This window comes from Ornithorhynchus anatinus, chromosome 5 (assembly GCF_004115215.2).
Source record: "Ornithorhynchus anatinus isolate Pmale09 chromosome 5, mOrnAna1.pri.v4, whole genome shotgun sequence".
Taxonomy (NCBI): Eukaryota; Metazoa; Chordata; class Mammalia; order Monotremata; family Ornithorhynchidae; genus Ornithorhynchus; species Ornithorhynchus anatinus.
The window spans coordinates 23,546,595-23,564,737 of NC_041732.1; the positions used below are offsets into that span (position 1 = coordinate 23,546,595).

The 18,143-nt window shown below is 42.7% G+C and overlaps 1 protein-coding gene across 1 annotated transcript in view; it reads left to right on the forward strand.

Annotated features, from left to right (window-relative positions):
* The window catches only part of LOC120638425 (solute carrier organic anion transporter family member 3A1-like), a 125,417-nt gene extending 107,508 nt beyond the window's left edge, over window positions 1-17,909 (forward strand). Inside the window, exon 3 of the mRNA XM_039912299.1 lies at window positions 17,764-17,909. Coding sequence (XP_039768233.1) covers window positions 17,764-17,792 — 29 coding nt within the window. The 3' untranslated portion in view covers window positions 17,793-17,909. The remainder of the gene's footprint in view (window positions 1-17,763) is intronic.
* Window positions 17,910-18,143: the final 234 nt, after the last annotated feature.

An 18,143-nucleotide genomic window follows, 5' to 3' on the forward strand; every position in this document is an offset into this window, starting at 1 on the left:
TATATGCAGTGCCGCAGCCAAGTTCAGGAGAAGAACGGCACTCTGTTACACTGTCCGTACTATAACCCTTTTGCACATAAATCACAGGAGCCTTGTGTGCTAAAATAAAAAAAAAGTGCCGCCCTTATGGAAAACGTGAGTCATTTGTTATGGGTTGAGCGCTCTGAATTAATAACACAAATGTTCTCTCCAAAAAATATAGTGAAAAGACTGATTATAAATTTGGTCTTTAAGCTTTTTGTTCAAAAAAACAAATTACAGGCACTTGGATGTTTTCCTTTCACACAGACAAGCAGTCCATCTTTGAGATGCAGATGCTTTCAAATCTGTTCAAGAATTCATAGGAAAAAGTCAAAATTCACAACTGTATCCTCATTAGTCATTTGCATGTGTGTGTGTGTGCATGTGTGTGTACATTTCAGCTGAAATTGTGATCTTATTGTGTTAACAGATGAAGCTCGAAGGAGAGAGGAAGAAAATGCTAAAGCTACAGTAGACTGTTCTCCCTTCTGGCTCTAAGACTGTCACACAAACTCCTTGCTAAAAGACTGCAGATGTCGCAGATTTTCCAAAACTTTTTCCCTCCCACTACACATAATAAAGATCCTAAAGCCAAAGCTGTAGATTCCATTATCCCTTTCTGACTCATCCTCTGTCCCAGACTTTTCTGCTCCTCAAAGCTCCTGCTAACTGTGCGATTCTGCAATTTTCTACCATTCCTACCAGCCCTCTCTTTTCTCAGTTTTGAATGTATTCATATCATGCCAGAGTTCATTTTTTCCTCTAATTCTTCTGCGGTAGACTGGATTTTTCCCAACCCAAGTACTGCATTTTTTCATTGAGTGAATGTGATTATTGAATTTCTTTGAATGTATTGAATTATACAGTCTTGGACTCAGCTCTATCTATAATCATGGTGAAATCCTGCAGGTACTCTGATGGGGCAATCCAGAAAGCCAATCATCTGCCAGCCACCAAGCAAACAGATTATTAATCTCCACTCTGAGAAAAGTCAGTTTGTGACTAGCTTTCACTTCTTTTGACAGTTTATCTTGGGCCATTTCACACATTTAAATGGGAATGCCACTTCCATCAACCTGATGCAGCTCTGAAGACTACAGGAATATTGAGAATTGTCAAGTCCTTGAGCTGCACTTAACTCTTCCCTGTCCTCGAAGCACTTTTTGCCACAGCTGAGTCTGCTTAAAGGAAGTCAGTCAATCACTCAATATCAGTCCTATTTACTGAGCAACTACAATATGCAGAGCCCTACCTTAAATACTTGGGAGAGAATAATAAACCCTATCTATAAGGAATTTAATGTCTCTTGGGGGAATTGGGCCCTAAATAATTTACAGAGCTGGGAAGGAAAGGCCTAAATTAAGGATGTGTGGAAAAGATCGTTATGGGCAGGGAATGTGTCTGTTAATTCTGTCCTATTCTCCCAAGTGCTTAGTACAGTGCTCTGCACATAGTAAGTGCTCAATAAATGTCACTGATTGATTGATTGCTTAAAAAAATGAAGTATAGGCATTGATATATATACAAATGGGCTATGGATGCTTATAATAATTATGGAATTTGTTAAGCCCTACTACATGACAGGCACTGTACTAAGCGCTGAGGTGGATACAGCCAAATCTAGTAGGACAAAGTCCCTATCCCACATGGGGCTCACACTCTTAATCCCCATTTTACAGATGAAGTAACTGGGGCACAGGGAAGTTAAGTGACTAAGGTTAGGAAGATAGGAAGAGAATAACAGCAGAGATGATAATCCCTAGGCAGAAGACACAGTAACCTGGTAAAGCATCCCGGAGGAGGTGGGGTTTCAACAGGAGAAAAGGAGGCAGTAGGCTGGTAGATTTGAAGGGGGATGGCATTTCAGGCAAAAATAAGGCCTGAACCAGGGGTTGGAAGAAAGTGAGTCAAGAACAAGGCACAGTAAGATAGTTATCTGGGAAAGAATCATGGGTGTGAACTGGGATACAGTGGGAAAACAGAGTGTTTAAAACAGAGAGGGCTAATGAAGTGCCTAAAGGCCAGCCGCCTGAATTTCTGCTTGACGGAGAGTGATTTGCATAAATATTGAAGGTTTTTGAGGACTGGAGGGTTGTGTGCAGAGTAATATTTTAGATGAAAGCCATATGGGCAGCCAAGTGGCCTAGTGAGAAGCAGCATGGCCTAGTGGAGTCCAAAGTGGGAGTGGAAGTCCAAAGGACCAGGGTTCTAATGCCAGATCAGCCACTTGCCCACTCTGTGACCTTGGGCAAGTCCTTAACTTCTCTGTGCCTCAGTTACTTCATATGCAAACTGGGGATTAAGACTGTAAGCTCCATGTGAGACATGGACTGTGTCCACCCTGATTAGCTTGTATCTACCCATGTGCTTAGTACAGTGCCTGGCACATAGTGAGTGCTTAACAAATACCATTAAAACAGTGAAGTACTACCAGGAGAGGGAAGAGGTTGAAGGCAGGAAGACCTGAGGAGTTGAGTACAGTAGTCAAATCAAGACTCGTTAAGTTCTTGGAACAGGGATGTGGCTGCATGGATAAGAGGAGGGCAGGAAATTTTGTGGAGGAGCATCAACAAGATTTTAGTGACTGACAATTGTGAAAACAGAAGGGGGATGAGATGTCAAAGATAAAGCCAAAGTTGTGGGTTCAAGAAATAGAGCAGAAGGTGGTAGTGTTGACTGAGATGTCAAAGTTAGATAGAGGAGAGAATTTGGGAGGGAAGATTAGTTTTGGTCCAACACTTTGAATTAACGGTGCTGATGGGATATATGCATGTTTTCTTTGACCTATTTTCTAAGAAATCTCTGAAAAACTGCCACTTCATGGTGGGTGTCATTATTAAGACAGGGATGATACCTGTGAATCCATGTACCACTACCCACCTTGAGAACCCTGCTGTCTGCCCATCTGCCCACTTGACAGGAGAGCATCTGTGATTTTTTTAGACCTTGATCCTGTCTCACGTTATGGTGGTACTCAGTATCCAGGCAGGCAGAGAGCTGGGTAATAAGCAGTAGAGTGTAAAACTTTCAGCATTTCTGTGGCAGAGCTTTCAATCAGGCACATTCTTGGGGCAGTCGAGATACAAGCTCAAAGAGTCTTATTCCCTCTGTTGGCATGGGCAAAGCAAAAGTAATGCCTGCTGATCCCTAGAAACTAAAATTGCCATGATCAATCAATTATATTTACTGAGCACTTATTCTGACCAGGGGCCTGAACTAAACACTTTAGGGAGTACATATGACAGAGTTGGTGGACACGTTCCCTGTGTACAAAGAGTTTACAGTTTAGAGGTGGAGATCATTCAAAAGCATATCTATCCTTGAATGAGAGCAAGGCAGTCGACATTTCTGCCATCAAGAAGCTCAAGGTTGAGGGATTTCCATTTTCCTTCAATGACTGTTGGATGAAGTATATCTAGTTATTTTTATTTTTAAATCAATGAAGACTACGGAAAACATCAGATTTGTCTATAATCCTGCATTTCAGATTAAGTAAATATATTTCTTTCCCCAAATCAATACAGTGAGCTGCACAGGTAATTATTATGCAAAAAGTTGCCTCTCCTTGTAAAATGTTGGTACATTTCCTTCAATCGTTCAACAGGATTTATTGAGCACTGACTGTTTACAGACTGTGGGCAGAATGCTGGACAAGGAAGTTGAGAGAGTAAAATGAGAGCAAAGGATAGGGAATTTGTTATGAAGGAACATACATTCTGATGTGTGGGAGGAAAGCTGCACTGTAAACATCCCTTGGGAACAGATGTAGTAATAACAAAAATAATAATATAATAATGATGATGATAATTGTGTATTTGTTAAGTTCTTACTGTGTGCCAGGCACTGTTTTAAGCCCTGGGGTAGATACAAGATAACCAGGTTGGACAGAGTCCCTGTGCCATGTGGAGCTCACAGTCTTAATCCCATTTTACAGATGAGAGAACTGAGGCAGTGTGCCTCACTTGCCCAAGATCACATAAGAGATAAGTGGCAGAGGTGGAATTAGAACCCAGGTTCTTCTGACTCCCAGGCCTGTGCTCTATCCATTAGCTAACACTGCTTCTTGAGACACAATTGATCATTGCTATAGTATGGTAATATGAAGAATAGGGAGAGAGGTGAGCTCTAAAATAGCCAAAGCAAACCCACAGCAAGCTTCATAAAGTGTATATCTCTCACCCTTAAATGCATGCCAAAATCATTCATTTCCCCAAATGCACAACGTTGAGCAAAGTTTACTGGGATGTTTGTGATCAAAACCCTCTGAGACCAAAGTGCTTCTTTCTCCACTAGCTGCTGTGCCTTTTGAATATTCTCCAAGGATCATCCCATGCAGAGGACATTGCAAACTGTTCTTTTCCTGAAGGATAGTCACACTATTTATTAATCTCTTGTAAGCTCATCCTCTAGACCGTAGGCTCATCCTCTGGACTGTAAGCTCACTGTAGGCAGGGAAAATGTCTACCAACTCTATCATATTATTATATCGTACTCTCCTAAACACTTGGTACAGTGCTCTGTACACAGTATGTGCTCAATAAATATGACTGATCTATTGCTATTATAAGCTAAAGCAATGTATTAAGTTCTGGAATTGTTATAGGGTAAAGAAATCAGTCACATCCATGTTTAAAGTTGCCACTGGCAGTTTTTGTGGATCCCAATCAGAAAGATTTGCATCATGTCATAAGGGTTATTTTAGGCATATAGAATAATGTAATGGTTACAGATGGGCCATTTTACAGATGTCTGATTGACACCACACAAAGCTAGAGTAGTTTCCCTGAAAGAACTCAGACACCCATTTCCCACTTGTCCAAAGTCTTTGCTTTGAGTTTCTACATCCCCATGCTTTTGCTGCTTTCAAGCTGTAGGACTTAGTAGCAGAATTGATCAGTGGTACCTACTGAGCTATTACTGTATGTAGACCATTGTACTAAGCTCTTGGGAGAGTACACTTTAGCAGAGTTGGTAGACACATTCCCTGCCCACAACAAGCTTACAGTCTAGATGGGGACGCAGACAATAATTAAAATATTGTTATGTATGTAAGTGCTGTATGAATGAGGGATGGGTGAATAAAAGGTGCAAATCCAAGTGCAGGGGTGACAGAGAACAGAGTAGAAGAGGAAATGAGGGCTTAGTTGGAGAAGGCCTCTTGGAGGGAATGTACTTGTAATAAGGCTCTGAAGATGGGGAGAATGATGGTCTTTTAGATCTGAAGAGGAAGGGAATTCCAGACCAGAAGTGGGATGTGGACGAGAGGTCAGCGGTAAGATAGTTGAGAATGAGGTACAGTGAGTAAGTTAGCATTAGAGGAGCAAAGTGAGCATGCTAGGTTAGCAGGAGAGCAGTGAGGTGAGGTAGGAGAGAGCAAGGTGATTGAGTACTTTAAATCAGTTGGTAAGAAGTTTTCTATTTGATGAGGAGGAGGTTGGGCAACCACTGGAGGTTCTTAAGAGAGGGGAAATATGGCCTGAATAATTCTGTAGAAGAACAATCTGGGCAGCAAAGAGAAATATGGACTGGAGTGAGGAGAGACAGAAGGAAGGGAGATCAGCAAGGAGGGTGAAGTAGTAATCAAAGCAGGATAGGATAAGTAGGATAAGTGCTCAAATTAATGTGGTAGAAGTTTGGATGGAGAAGAATGGGGGAATTCCAGTAATGTTGGGAAGGTCGAACCAACAGGATTTGGTAACAGACTGAATATGTGGGTTGAATGGGGGATATGAGTCAAGGATAATGCCAAGGTTACAGGCTTATGAGACACAGAGAAGCTGAGGTGAAGGGAGGCTGATTGTTTAGAATAACAGTATGGGACCTAGATGCAAGTGATGTTGCATTTGTACTAAATAAAGGACAGGCCAGCTGAAAATCAGACTGATTTCAAACTGAATGAATGGACCACCCAAACTTTATCCCACACAGTATTCAAGTCAGGTGGGGAAAGACAGACACATGGAAACATAGTATTTTGCCACTTTTCTGGTAAAAAAACTGCTGAGTTCTAGACAAGATAGAGGTGCATCTCAGGGGGTGAATGTGTGTGTGTGTTGTGTGTGGGTGTTGTATTCCTATATATGGAGAGAGGATGGATGAAAATTATGTTCTGTGGAAAATGTCAGTTTTCACACATTCTACTTGTAAATAGTGGCAGCAACTGAGTCTTCTCAGCGGATACCCTCTCCAGCTCTGCTTCTTCCACTTTATAACAGAAGTATAATGACTTTTAAAAGCACAGCCATTGAAAAGAGTTGAAAGGTAAAAGGCTTAGGACAAATATATTGAACTAGGAAATAGGACCTGGAAGATTGGTGGTCTTGTCTGCAGGCACAAGGGGAGATGTGGCAAGATGCTACCTCATGCAGACTCTGTCTCATTTTGCCTCCAGGCAATCAATCAATCATATTTACTGAGCACTTACTGTGTGCAAAGCACTGTACTAAGCACTTGGGAGAGTACAATACAACAATATAGCAGACACATTCTGCTAGAAGTAGCTTGGCCTACTGGGTAGAGCACGGGGACACATTCTGCTAGGAGCAGCTTGGCCTACTGGGTAGAGCACAGGCCTGGAAGTCAGAAAGACATGAGTTCTAATCCCGCTCCACCATTTGTCTGCTGGGTGAGTTTGGGCATCTTAACTTCTCTGTGCCTCAGTTTCCTCATTTGTAAAATGAGGATTAAGACTGTGAGTCCTGTGTGGGACAGGGACTGTATCCAACCCAATTTGCTTGTATCTACTCCCTTGTTTAGATCAGTGCTTGGCACATAGTAAGCACTTAACAAATACAAGGATTATTTTTACATTCCTTGCCCACAACGAACTTCAGTCAAAGCCTAGTAGCTGTAGTGAAGAGGACAAATCATGATCGATGATATCCTGATGTCTTCTAGCTAGATTAGTTTCATTCTGCCTACTTTGGCTCACCAAGTGAGTTCCATTGGATCCTAACATCTTTGTGGGTGGGGGTCAGGTCTACCAACTGCACTGTATTTTCCGGAGTACTTAATAAAGTGCTCAATAAGTACCACTGATTGATTGACAGATTGCCAATTGACACTTTCCCCATGGCTCATCAGTTCAAGATCCCAAGGGCTAAGGGAAAGTATTCTGATTATACTGCATCATTGCAGCTGGATCTACTTTGATTCAGAATGACCGATGAGCCATGTGATTGAGTTGTGAGTTTGAACCCTGACAGGACTTCTTCCACCCTCTAAAGATGTTGGCCTGAAGTTGCTCACTTAGTAGGGAAAAAGAGATTTCTGTATTCAGGATTGAAACTCAGAGCCCAGTTTTGCTCAGATATCTTTTTTAATTCTGAATGTTTGCAATGATGACTTTCTTTTTTAAGATAAGCATTAAGATTAGATAGACAGAGTTTGCTTGGGATTCAATCTCCCCTGTGGTCAGATTAGAGAGCCCCAATTTAACCTTCATGACTATTTTGATGTGGAGATATCTCTGAAGCTGGGTACTGCTGGTTCCACCCAATACTGCAAGCTTGAGGAGCAGCATGACATAGAGGAAAGAACAAGGGTCTGGGAGTCAGAAGGATTTGGGTTCTAATCCCAGTTCCACCACTTCTTTGTTATGTGACCTTGAGGAAGTCACTTCACTTCTCTGGGCCTCAATTACCTCATCTGTAAAATGGGGATTAGACTATTATCCCCACATGGGACAGGGACTGTGTGTATCCTGATTACTTTGTATCTACGCTACTGCTTAGTATCAGTGCCTGGGCACATAGAAAGGGCTTAACAAATACCATTAAAAGAAAAGCTTACTGATCAACATGTCCAAGTGATAGAATTTTGAGTCTCTTCATCCCTCCTAGGGCTGAAACCCTATGGGAGGCTCTGTGGGAATCATCAGAACCAAGTAGACCAATGGGCTAGGCTAGTGGGATTGGTGAGGGGAGTTTGGAGCTACCAAAACCCAGAGTAGCAGCTGTCAATCATGTGGATTCCAGGCCTATAAGGAAGCTTGCATGAGATACAATCTCATGACAACATGACCCTATCTTCCCAAACCCAATTTATGCTATTCAGCCCTTCCATGCTGAATTGTGACAAAAACTAGCCAATCACCATATTATTAGCTTGCTAAAGTGCCAGGCACCCCTAGAGCTGTTAAAACACAGCCAGATTCCCTGATATGTTTACATCCTGCTGTTAGAACTGTCCTATGCCCAGACCGAAGACATTCTTGGCCTCAAATAGGAAATCTGCCACATTTGCTATCTTTCCCCAAATACCTTTTCAGAATGTATTGGCTTTTCTGTTCAGAGAATTCAAAGTTTAAATGGCCAGGCCTGGAATGTGATCTTTTGGTCTTAGGTCCGGCCCCTTTGAGTGAATTGCTTTATCTCCTCATCTGTGTTATCCTTGCCCGTAAGGGCCTTCCATTCACCATTTTCAGAAGACTCATTAAGTCTTGGCTACAGTGGAGGGTGTGAGAGCAGAAATGATATCAAGGGCAGAGAATTCATTTAAGCTTTCTCAATTTTTCTCCTTCGGGGTCTCATAAAGAGAGCCTGAGGCCCTTGGGGATAGATGGGTGGGTTGCATGAGATCACTGAAGAGATCTTGAGGGAAGAAGAGGGCAAGTATCAGCCCCCAGGAGGAGAAGCTGGCTGCAGAGATGTAGGAAAGGGGCAGGAGCAAGGGCTGGTCTTTGCCTGTTACACTGAAAGAAGAAAATACAGAGCCTGGATATTGCAGGAGAGAGGAGAAGTGGAGGGAAAGAGAGAGAGAGAGAGAGCACAATTAGTGGGAGTGGTGGAATTTTTCCAGAAGAGCTCTTTTGGCAGTAGTTCTTAGGAAACTCCCGCTGTGGACAAAACAAAAGTGACAGGTGCACTGTATATACCATACAGTGAAAACCCCCACTGATACATATTGGATGTAAACACTCCTTCTCTTCCAAAATCATTTTACTATCAGAAGTGACAAATGGTAATATCACTCTCATTTTCATAATAATAACAGGGGTATTTGTTAGGCACTTCTTATGTGCTAAGAACTGGGGTATATGCAAAGTAATCAGGTTGAGCCCAGTCCTTGTCCCACATGGGGCTCACAGTCTAAGAAGGAGGAAGAACAAGTAAGATTCCTATTTTACAGAAGACTATTATCTTGTTTCTGTGATCCCTGAGCTATCTGACAGACCACCATTCTCCCCATCTTCAAAGCCTTATTAAAACCACATCTCCTCCAACAGACCTTCATTTAGTCATATTTATTGAGTGCTTACTGTGTGCACTGAACACTTGGAAGTGTACAATACAACAAAAAACAGACACATTCCCCACCCTCATTGAGCTTACATTTGAGGGGTGGGAGGGAAGGAAGATGGGAAGGGGATTCTCTTGGCCTTCGATAGAATCCTCTCCACCACTGTGAATTTTGAACTTACTTTCTCTTTCCTTACTTTCCTCCAGGCTTTTCCCAACTGAGCCCTCATTTTCCTCATTCTGTCTTCCTTCTGTTTCATCTTTTGCACTTCAATTTGTGCCCTTTAAGGACTTGATATTCACCCCACCCTCAGTCCCACAGCACTTATGTTCATATTTGTAATTTATTTTAACATCTGATTCCCCATCTAGACTGCAAGCTCTATGTAGGCAGGGAATCTGCCAACTCTTATACTGTGTTCTCCCAAGCACTTAGTATAGTGCTCTGCACACAGTAAGTGCTCAGTAAATATGATTGATGTTTTACATTCTTCACATGTAAGTTAAAAAAAAAATCCATCTCAGTCTATGAATCTGTGCAAAGCAATGTACTGAACCCTAGAGAGAGTACAATGAGAGCAAAATATGCCTTCCCTGCCTTCAGGGAATTTATACTCTAATAAGGAAGTAAAGACTATTTGCACACCCTGTGTACTGGAGAAAGACCAGAGCTATTACAGAAAGTAGTTCAGCCACAACATGATGAAGTAGGCGAATAAGTAATTGTATAGACAAATTAAATTTTCAGTGAAAATATAGATATGGGCATAAGTGCTGAGGCAGGAATAAAATACATAAGTGTTAGGATGGCTGTTGAACTGATGTGATTCGGGTGTTGTAAATTATTTGGGGATAGGCTTCCTGCATAGTCCTGATGCAGGTCTTGCTGTTATTTCTATGCTGGGAGTCAATCAATCAGTGGTATCTATAGAGTACATAATGTGTGCGGAACACTACACTAAGCTCTTAAAGTATACTACAACAGTTTGTGCAGCCTGTGTGCAACCTGTCAATTCATTAATTGATTGTATTTATTATGCTTTTGGTGTGCAGAGCACTATACTAAGTGCTTGGGAGAGTATAATACAATAGAATAAAAAACAATACACTTACAGTATCTCAGTATTGACTCTAGGGCCACTCTGCACTTCAACCTCATTGAAAACTAGTGGACAAAGAGACACTGGTAACCCTTATGGCTTTCATCCTTCTTCGCTTCTCCACATCTCCACATCTGCCCTAGAATGCTAGCTTCCTGGGGCCAGGGATCATATCTAGTAATTCTAGTGTTCTCTTCCTAGTAGAGGAGCAGCATGGCCTATAGAAAAGAACACGGGCCTGGATATGAGAATCTGAGTTTGAATCCCGGCTTTGTCAGCGGCCTGCTGTATGACCTTAGGCAAGACACTTAACTCCTCTTTCCCCTAGTTACTTATCTGTAAAGTAGAGATTCAATACCTGTTCACCCTCCTACTTAAATTGTGAGCCCCGCTTGAGACAAGGACTGTGTCTGACTTGATTTTCTTGTATCTTTTCCAGTGCTTAGAAGGGTACATGGCATATAGTAAGCACTTAACAAATACCACATTTATTAATCATTATTCTTACAATGGTCTGTACAGAGTAAGCATCCAATAAATACCATTGATTGGTTTGGCCACCTTGCTAGAGAACCAAAACAAAAGAATCCTATACCAGAAATCTCTGGTCCCTAAGAAACAGAGGAATCCTAACCTCAGAACTTCATTGTTGGAGGAGACACTGAAGGACTCATGCTCCTGGTTTTTTTACCCTGTCAATCAGGGGAATTAATTGAGCACTTACTGAGTGCAGAGCACTGTACTAAGTGCTTGTGAAAGGACAGTAAAATAGAGTTGGTATACACATTCCCTGTCCACCAGAGCTTACTGTCTATAGTGAGGGAACCTAGAAGCTAATGAGCCAATGCAAACAAGAACAAGTGCTTTCAACAGTTGGTTCAGGCAACAAAGACCCATGTTTCAAATCACAGTAGTAGTTGTAACATTTACTGAGTCCAAAGCATTGCAATAAGTGCTTGGGAAATGCAAAACGTTTCGCATTCCCTGCCCACAAGGACCTCACACTTTAATCAGAGAACCAGATTGGGAGTATTTATAGAATAATCAAAGAAAATAACTTAATTTGCAGTAAACGAACATAAATGCTGAGGATGAATATAAGTATATGATAATTATGGGGCTTTTTTGTGCTTACAATGTGCAAATTACATAGCTAAGTGCTGGGCTAAATACAAGGTAATCAGATTGGAAAGTCCCTGTCCCACATGTGGCTCACAGTCTAATCAATCAATCATATATATTGAGCACTGCCCATGTGCAGAGCACTGTACTAAGCACTTGTGAGAGTACAATCCAACAGAATTAGCAGACACATGCAGTGCCCATGACGAGCTTACAGTCTAATAATAATTATAATAGCATTTGTTAAGTGCTATGTGCCGAGTACTGTTCTAATCTCTGGGGTAGATACAAGGTAATCAGGTAGTCCCACGTATGGCTCACAGTCTTAATCCCCATTTTACAGATGAGGTAACTGAGTCCCTGAGAAGTCAAGTGAATTGCCCAAAATCACACAGCTGATCAGTGGCAGAGCCAGGACAAGAACACAAGACCTCTGACTCCCAAGCCCGTGCTCTTTCCACTAAGCCTTGGGAGTCACCTACCTAGAGTGGGTAAGCATAAGTAGTAGGGAGAACAGAATTGAATCCTCCATTTAATTGATGAGGAAACTGAGGCACACATTAGTTAAGTGCCTTGCCCAAGGTCACACAGCAGAAGCATTTTATAGTAGGCCCTAAGAAAGGTCTGTGGTGGAAATTTTTGGATTTTGAGCCCTCGTAGAGACAGGGACTGTGTCTAATTCCCAACTATGTATTATCTCCCAGCACTTAGTGCAGTGCTCTGCACCCAGTGAGCACTTAATAAATACTACTACTACCAGATAGGAGGCTGGGGGTTCTAATCCCAGCTCTGCCACTTGTCTGCTGTGTGATCTTGGGCAAGTCACTTCACTTCTCTTTGCCTCAGTTACCTCATCTGTAAAATGGGGATTCAGAGTGTGAGCCTTCTGTGGGACAGGGACTGTGCCCAACCCGATTACCTTGTATCTACCCCAGTGCTTAAAACAGTGCTTGGCAGTGTAAGCACTTTACAAATAACATAATGATAATATAATAATACCACCAACTGATTGATCCCATCTGCTTTGAATGGTTGCAGAATCTGCAACATCCTTAAGGATCAGTCAATGATATTTGTTGAGCACGTATTATGTGCAGAGCCCTGTACTAAGTGTTTGGGAGAGTACAGTTTTACAGAATTGGTAGACATGTTCACTGCCCACAATGAATTTACAGACCAGAGGTTGAGCTTACAGTCTAGAGGAGAAATGGGGAAAGGGTGAACAGAGGATTGAGCTTACAGTCTAGAGGAGACATGGGGAAAGGGTCAACAGAGGACTTGTTGACTACACAAACCTGGAGGCTTTTAATTTGAACCATCCTGCCTTCTGAGCCCCTGCCAAGAGTTTGAGGGACTAAGGCAGGGGCTTGAGGGAGGGTCTCGGGTTAGACTTGCATAGCTCAGCATTAGCCATAATTGATTCCTTTTCTAGGCTGGTGTCCTTGGTTATTTCGTGGGCTTCTCTTGGTTCAGGGACTCATTCCAGGTCTTTGGAGCATGACTTGCCTTCATCATTTGCACCTCTTCATAATGTCCACGCCAACCTAATTGCAGGCAGGGTTTCTTTTGAAGCAACATGCTTCGCTCTTAATGGGCGTGAAAGAAGAGTGACATGCCACAAATGGAATCTGACTGTGACCGTGGACAGTCCAGGAGGCAAATTGGGTTGATTGACCCCTGCAGCCACAAAGATGGGTGGAAAGGAGACTTCAAGTTGGGGGCTGGGAGGAGATCCAAGTGTTTAAATCCCCAGTGCTTGGAGCATTTTGAAATGGCCCATAACTGGACGCTCCTCTCAAACCCACATCTGGTAGCTCTGATGTTCAGGGCTGATTTGGGGGGACGGATGAGTTCTGGACCCTCAGAGAACTTGGCGGTTACAATATCCATCACATTTTGTGTGACAAGTTGTTTCCAGGAATATCTCTGGGGATGGAAAGAAAGTAAGTTTTTATCATATTTCTCAAGGGACTTTTATTGTCTTATTCTAGACTTTCCCTTATGAATCCCGCCCATTTATAGTAGCCTTCTAAGTGTGAGAGAAGTTGAAGGGGCTATTCTTTACCTCCGCCAATATCATGTGTCCCAGGGTTTCCCCCCTTTTAAAGAAAGTAACCCCACCCAATACCAGCTTCCCTCACTCTTAGTCCTATCTCACACTTTTTTCTTCCCCTGCAAAAACTGACACAGAGCCCTCTTTGCGTCCCTCCCCACCCATACCACAGTGGAATACTTGCTAGAGCCAAGGAATAAAAATGATGATAATAACAAGAATAATAATAATAATAGCATTTGTTAAGTGCTTACTATGTGCCCAACACTGTATATAGGGCTGGGATTGATACAAGGTCAGACACACACATGGCTCAATAGGAGGGAGAATAGATATTTAATCCCCATTTGACAGATAAGAAAGCTGAGGCCCCTAAAAGTACAGGATCACATAGCAGGCAAGGGCTAGAGTGAGGATTAGAACTCAGGTCTTCCGACTTCCAATCATGATTCCTTTCAACTAGGCCACTAGGAAATGGAAAAAAAAACTGCTAGGACAACTTCTGCCACTTCCTCTACAGGCTCCCTGGCGTTGATGTTTCTTAGGTTGCAGGGCCACTTTTTATTCTTTTTTTTATGGTATCTGTTAGGTGCCTAGTATGTGTCACACACTGTTTTAAGTGCTGGGGTAGGTACAAGTTAATTAGGTTGGGCACAGTCCTTGTTCCACATGGGGCTCTAAGAAGGAGAGAGGGAGAACAGGTATTTAATTCCCATATGACAGCTGAGAAAACTGAGCCACAGAGAAGTTAAATGACTTGCCCGAAGTCATACAGCAAAGACCTGTCAGAGTCGGGATTAAAACCCAGGTCTTCTGATTCCCAGGCCCATGCTCCTTCCAGTAGGCCTTGCTGCTTCTCTACTTCTTGCAATGTTCCTGCCGTAGGAGTGAACACCTGAGGAAGGACCGCGGTGTTAGTAGGAACAATTTCTCTTCTCACCTAATCCACAGCTCTTCTTCTCAATGGGCTCCCAGATCTCTGGCCGTGTCTAAGAACCCAGAAAAAGGCCACTTCGATCTTACCAGCCATGCTGCTGCTGTCCTGATGGAGTCTCCTGCTGCCATTCCTCAAATTGCCCCCCAGGAACACTTCTTTCCATGCAGGAAAGATCTTGGAATAACTGATTATCCCACCTAGGACCCTTTTCTATCCATTACCCACATTCCCTGAGATATTTTGCTACATGAAAAGCGTAACTGCATTATCAACTTGTTGCTTTCAGTTTACATATATATTTGGGTGTAAATGGACATGGTGGAACAAATGAGGTTAAAGACATTCAACCTACAGTATTGTACCTTTGATTCCAGTTCCTGTGAGTTAAGCTTCCATTCTGCCTCTGTGTACCTTCTATGTCAGAGACATTCGACCTACAGTATTGTACCTTTGATTCCAGTTCCTGTGAGTTAAGCTTCCTTTCTGCCTCTGTGTACCTTCTATGTCAGAGACCTACACATGTGAATTAAAATGAGAACCCGTCCTCCCTCTGAAGAAGTGTCACTTCTTCCCTTCATTTTCTGTCTCCGACCAGATGGCTCTTCTCTTAAACACTTCCTGGTTATTTGCCTTTTTGGTACTGAAGAACTCAACAAGCATCCCATTTATCACTGTGCTTTAGATTTCCTGTTCCCTTGAACAGAGGAAACAATAATAAATAACAGAGAAAGGACTTGTTTCCTCGTTTTAGGATACGAAAAAATTCCAAAAGAGAAAGGCAGATCACCATTTTCCTTTTAGTTCCCACCACCTTTCATTTCCCCTCAGGACCCACCCTACCCCCCTGCCCCTAGCAGTTTTTAAGAGTGCAGTTGAGTTGGATTAATTAATGCATTTTTTTCCCTGGCCTCCTGCAAGTTCTTTCTTAACCTGCTCTGTTGGGGGCCATGGTGACAATTAGAGCTAGCTGTGAGTAATAGAAAAGCCCCCTGTCCTACCACACATATTTATATCAACTTCCTCATGGGTGTGTTTGTTTATGCCACAGGCCTGAAGAGACACTGCTGAAGCAATGAGACCTCATTTGTCGTGCCTGCTCTCTAGGTGAGGAGCAGTGAAGTTCTTTAATACGGCCAGTGGGTGCCTATTATACACTCTAGAAAAAGGAATTAGCCACAGAGGGAGAAAGAACGGACTAGGGATGGAGAGTGCTTTAAAGTAGAGAGCCTCAGAGAGATTTGGTACAAATGGTAGTTGTCTTGTTTGCCTGCCAGCAACAGGAGGGTTGGCTACTTATATCTTTTTACTGCATTTCAGAAGGGAAGTGTGTGCATGTGTGGTGGGGATGGGGGAGTAGGGAGGGGATGTCCGGCAATTGCAAAATGGACTTGTAGCAATGGTCATATTTCCATGAACTCGGTCCTCATTTGTTCTTCTGCCTGACCCACCTATCTACCCAACTGACAACTTCTGCCAGAGCATGCTGATTGACATTAGGTTTGCTGGTGGAGTTTCAAGGCTGAAACAGATTCCCTGCCATAAAGATATCCTTTAAGAAGCATTCTGGTCTTGAGCAGCTTCCCACTATGATTCTTGGCCCATTATTTTCAGGGGCTCCAGGAAAGGATCTGTTGAATAGGTCTGGAGGCATCCCCAGACCTCAGAAGGGAACCGGGAAGATGGGTGAATACTTTTCAGTTACCGCTACACTGTAAGCTGCTTGTGGGCAGGGAACATGTCTACTACCTCTCTTACATTGTACTTTCTCAAGCGTTTAGTACAGTGCTCTACACACAGTAAGTTCTCAATAAATATGATTGATTGATCTGTAGATTAACGGAGGTCACACTTGAGATGGCTGGCCGAAACCCCTACCCCTCAGTCAGGAATTTCTGATCAATTCAACCACTAACCATCCTGCCTCGTCGCCTGGGAGAGCACTATCCTAAAGAACCTCAAGGGAGGAGCAATGGGGGAAGGGAAGAAACTGGCAGAGCAGTCAGTGCTGTCCATAGATATGAGCACTGTCCCTCCTGACTTCTTCCTCCAAGCTCCCTAAAACGGCTGCTTTCCACAGTCCCCACTTCCCACTGCCATTTATAAGGGGATGGGGAGAGGAAAGGAATGTGGCTTAGTGGATAGATCATGGGCCTGGGAGTCAGAAGGATCTGTGTTCTACTCCTGGCTGTGGCCTTTGTTTACTGTGTGATCCTGGGCAAATCACTCTGCCATTTGTCTGCTGTGTGACCTTGGGCAAGCCACTTAACTTCTCTGTGCCTCAGTTACCTCATTTGTAAAATGGGGATTAAGACTGTCAGTGCCACATGGGGCAACCTGATTACCTTGTATCTATCCCAGTGCTTAAAACAGTGCTTGACACAAAGTAAGTGCTTAACAAATACCATAATAATAATTATTATTATTAAGTACTCTGGACCTTATCTACCTCATCTGTAAAATAGGGATTAAGACTGTGAGCCCCAAGTGGGACAGGATTGTGCCCAACCTAATAAGGTTGTATCTTATTAGGTTATTACTAGAGAAGCAGCATGGGTCAGTGGAAAGAGCACGGGCTTTGGAGTCAGAGGTCATGGGTTTGAAGCCCAGCTCTGCCACTTGTCAGCTGTGTGACTGTGGGCAAGTAACTTCAGTTCTCTGTGCCTCAGTTACCTCATCTGTAAAATGGGGATTAAGACTGTGAGCCCCACGTGGGACAACCTGATTCCCCTGTGTCTACCCCAGCGCTTAGAACAGTGCTCTGCACATAGTAAGTGCTTAACAAATACCAACATTATTATTATTATTATTCCAGCATTTAGTACAGTTCCTGGCACATAGTAAGGACTTAAAAAAAAATGTCAGATCTACAGGGAGTACAAAATTGTTTCAAGTATCTTGTCCATCAAACCAATTATCAAATTTATCCATCTCTAACTCACTACAACCTCAGCATTTTTGTATTCATAGACACTTATGGTCCTTTTGTTCAGACAGATTTACACACGCACACAAGCACTGATATGATATGTGATATGTGCACCCATTTATTTGCCTATCCAACTATACGTTCTCCTTTTCTTCTTATCTATGTCATAGAATGTCTGTCTTCTTCATTAGACTGCCAAACTCCTTGAGGCAGATATTGTATGTTTGGCCTGGATGATGCTCTCCTAAGTTCTTAGTACAGTTCACTGCATCCCATAAGAGATACATAATTCTACTGATTGATGGAGAAAAATATTAACTGGATCAACTTTCCTCTCCTATCCCTGCCCTTTCCATTCTTCACAGGAGCTCTGAAGAAGCAGTGGAAACCATAGGAGCAAGAAAGTGAAGTCTGCTTAGCCCACAAAAATGCTATCGGGCCCTGAATAAGGCATTTCTGTTCCAGATTCTGTATAAGAACAAAATGTTTCTTAAATGCTCCAACAGCAAAACACTTCTTGTTCTGTCATGCCTTTAGGATATGAGTCCAGTTATCTCTTCTTATTGCTGTCTGCCAAATCTGATGTGTTTTCCCTCTCCAGTTTTTATTCCAGTGACATCTCATTCTCTTTTACAAGTCACTTCCCTTTTTAGTTTCTGAAGCCCTCCAGTCAGGAAAAAGCGGTTTAGCAGACAACCAAACTACATCATCATCTGGTCAATGGGGTAGCAGTTGGGGAATCAAA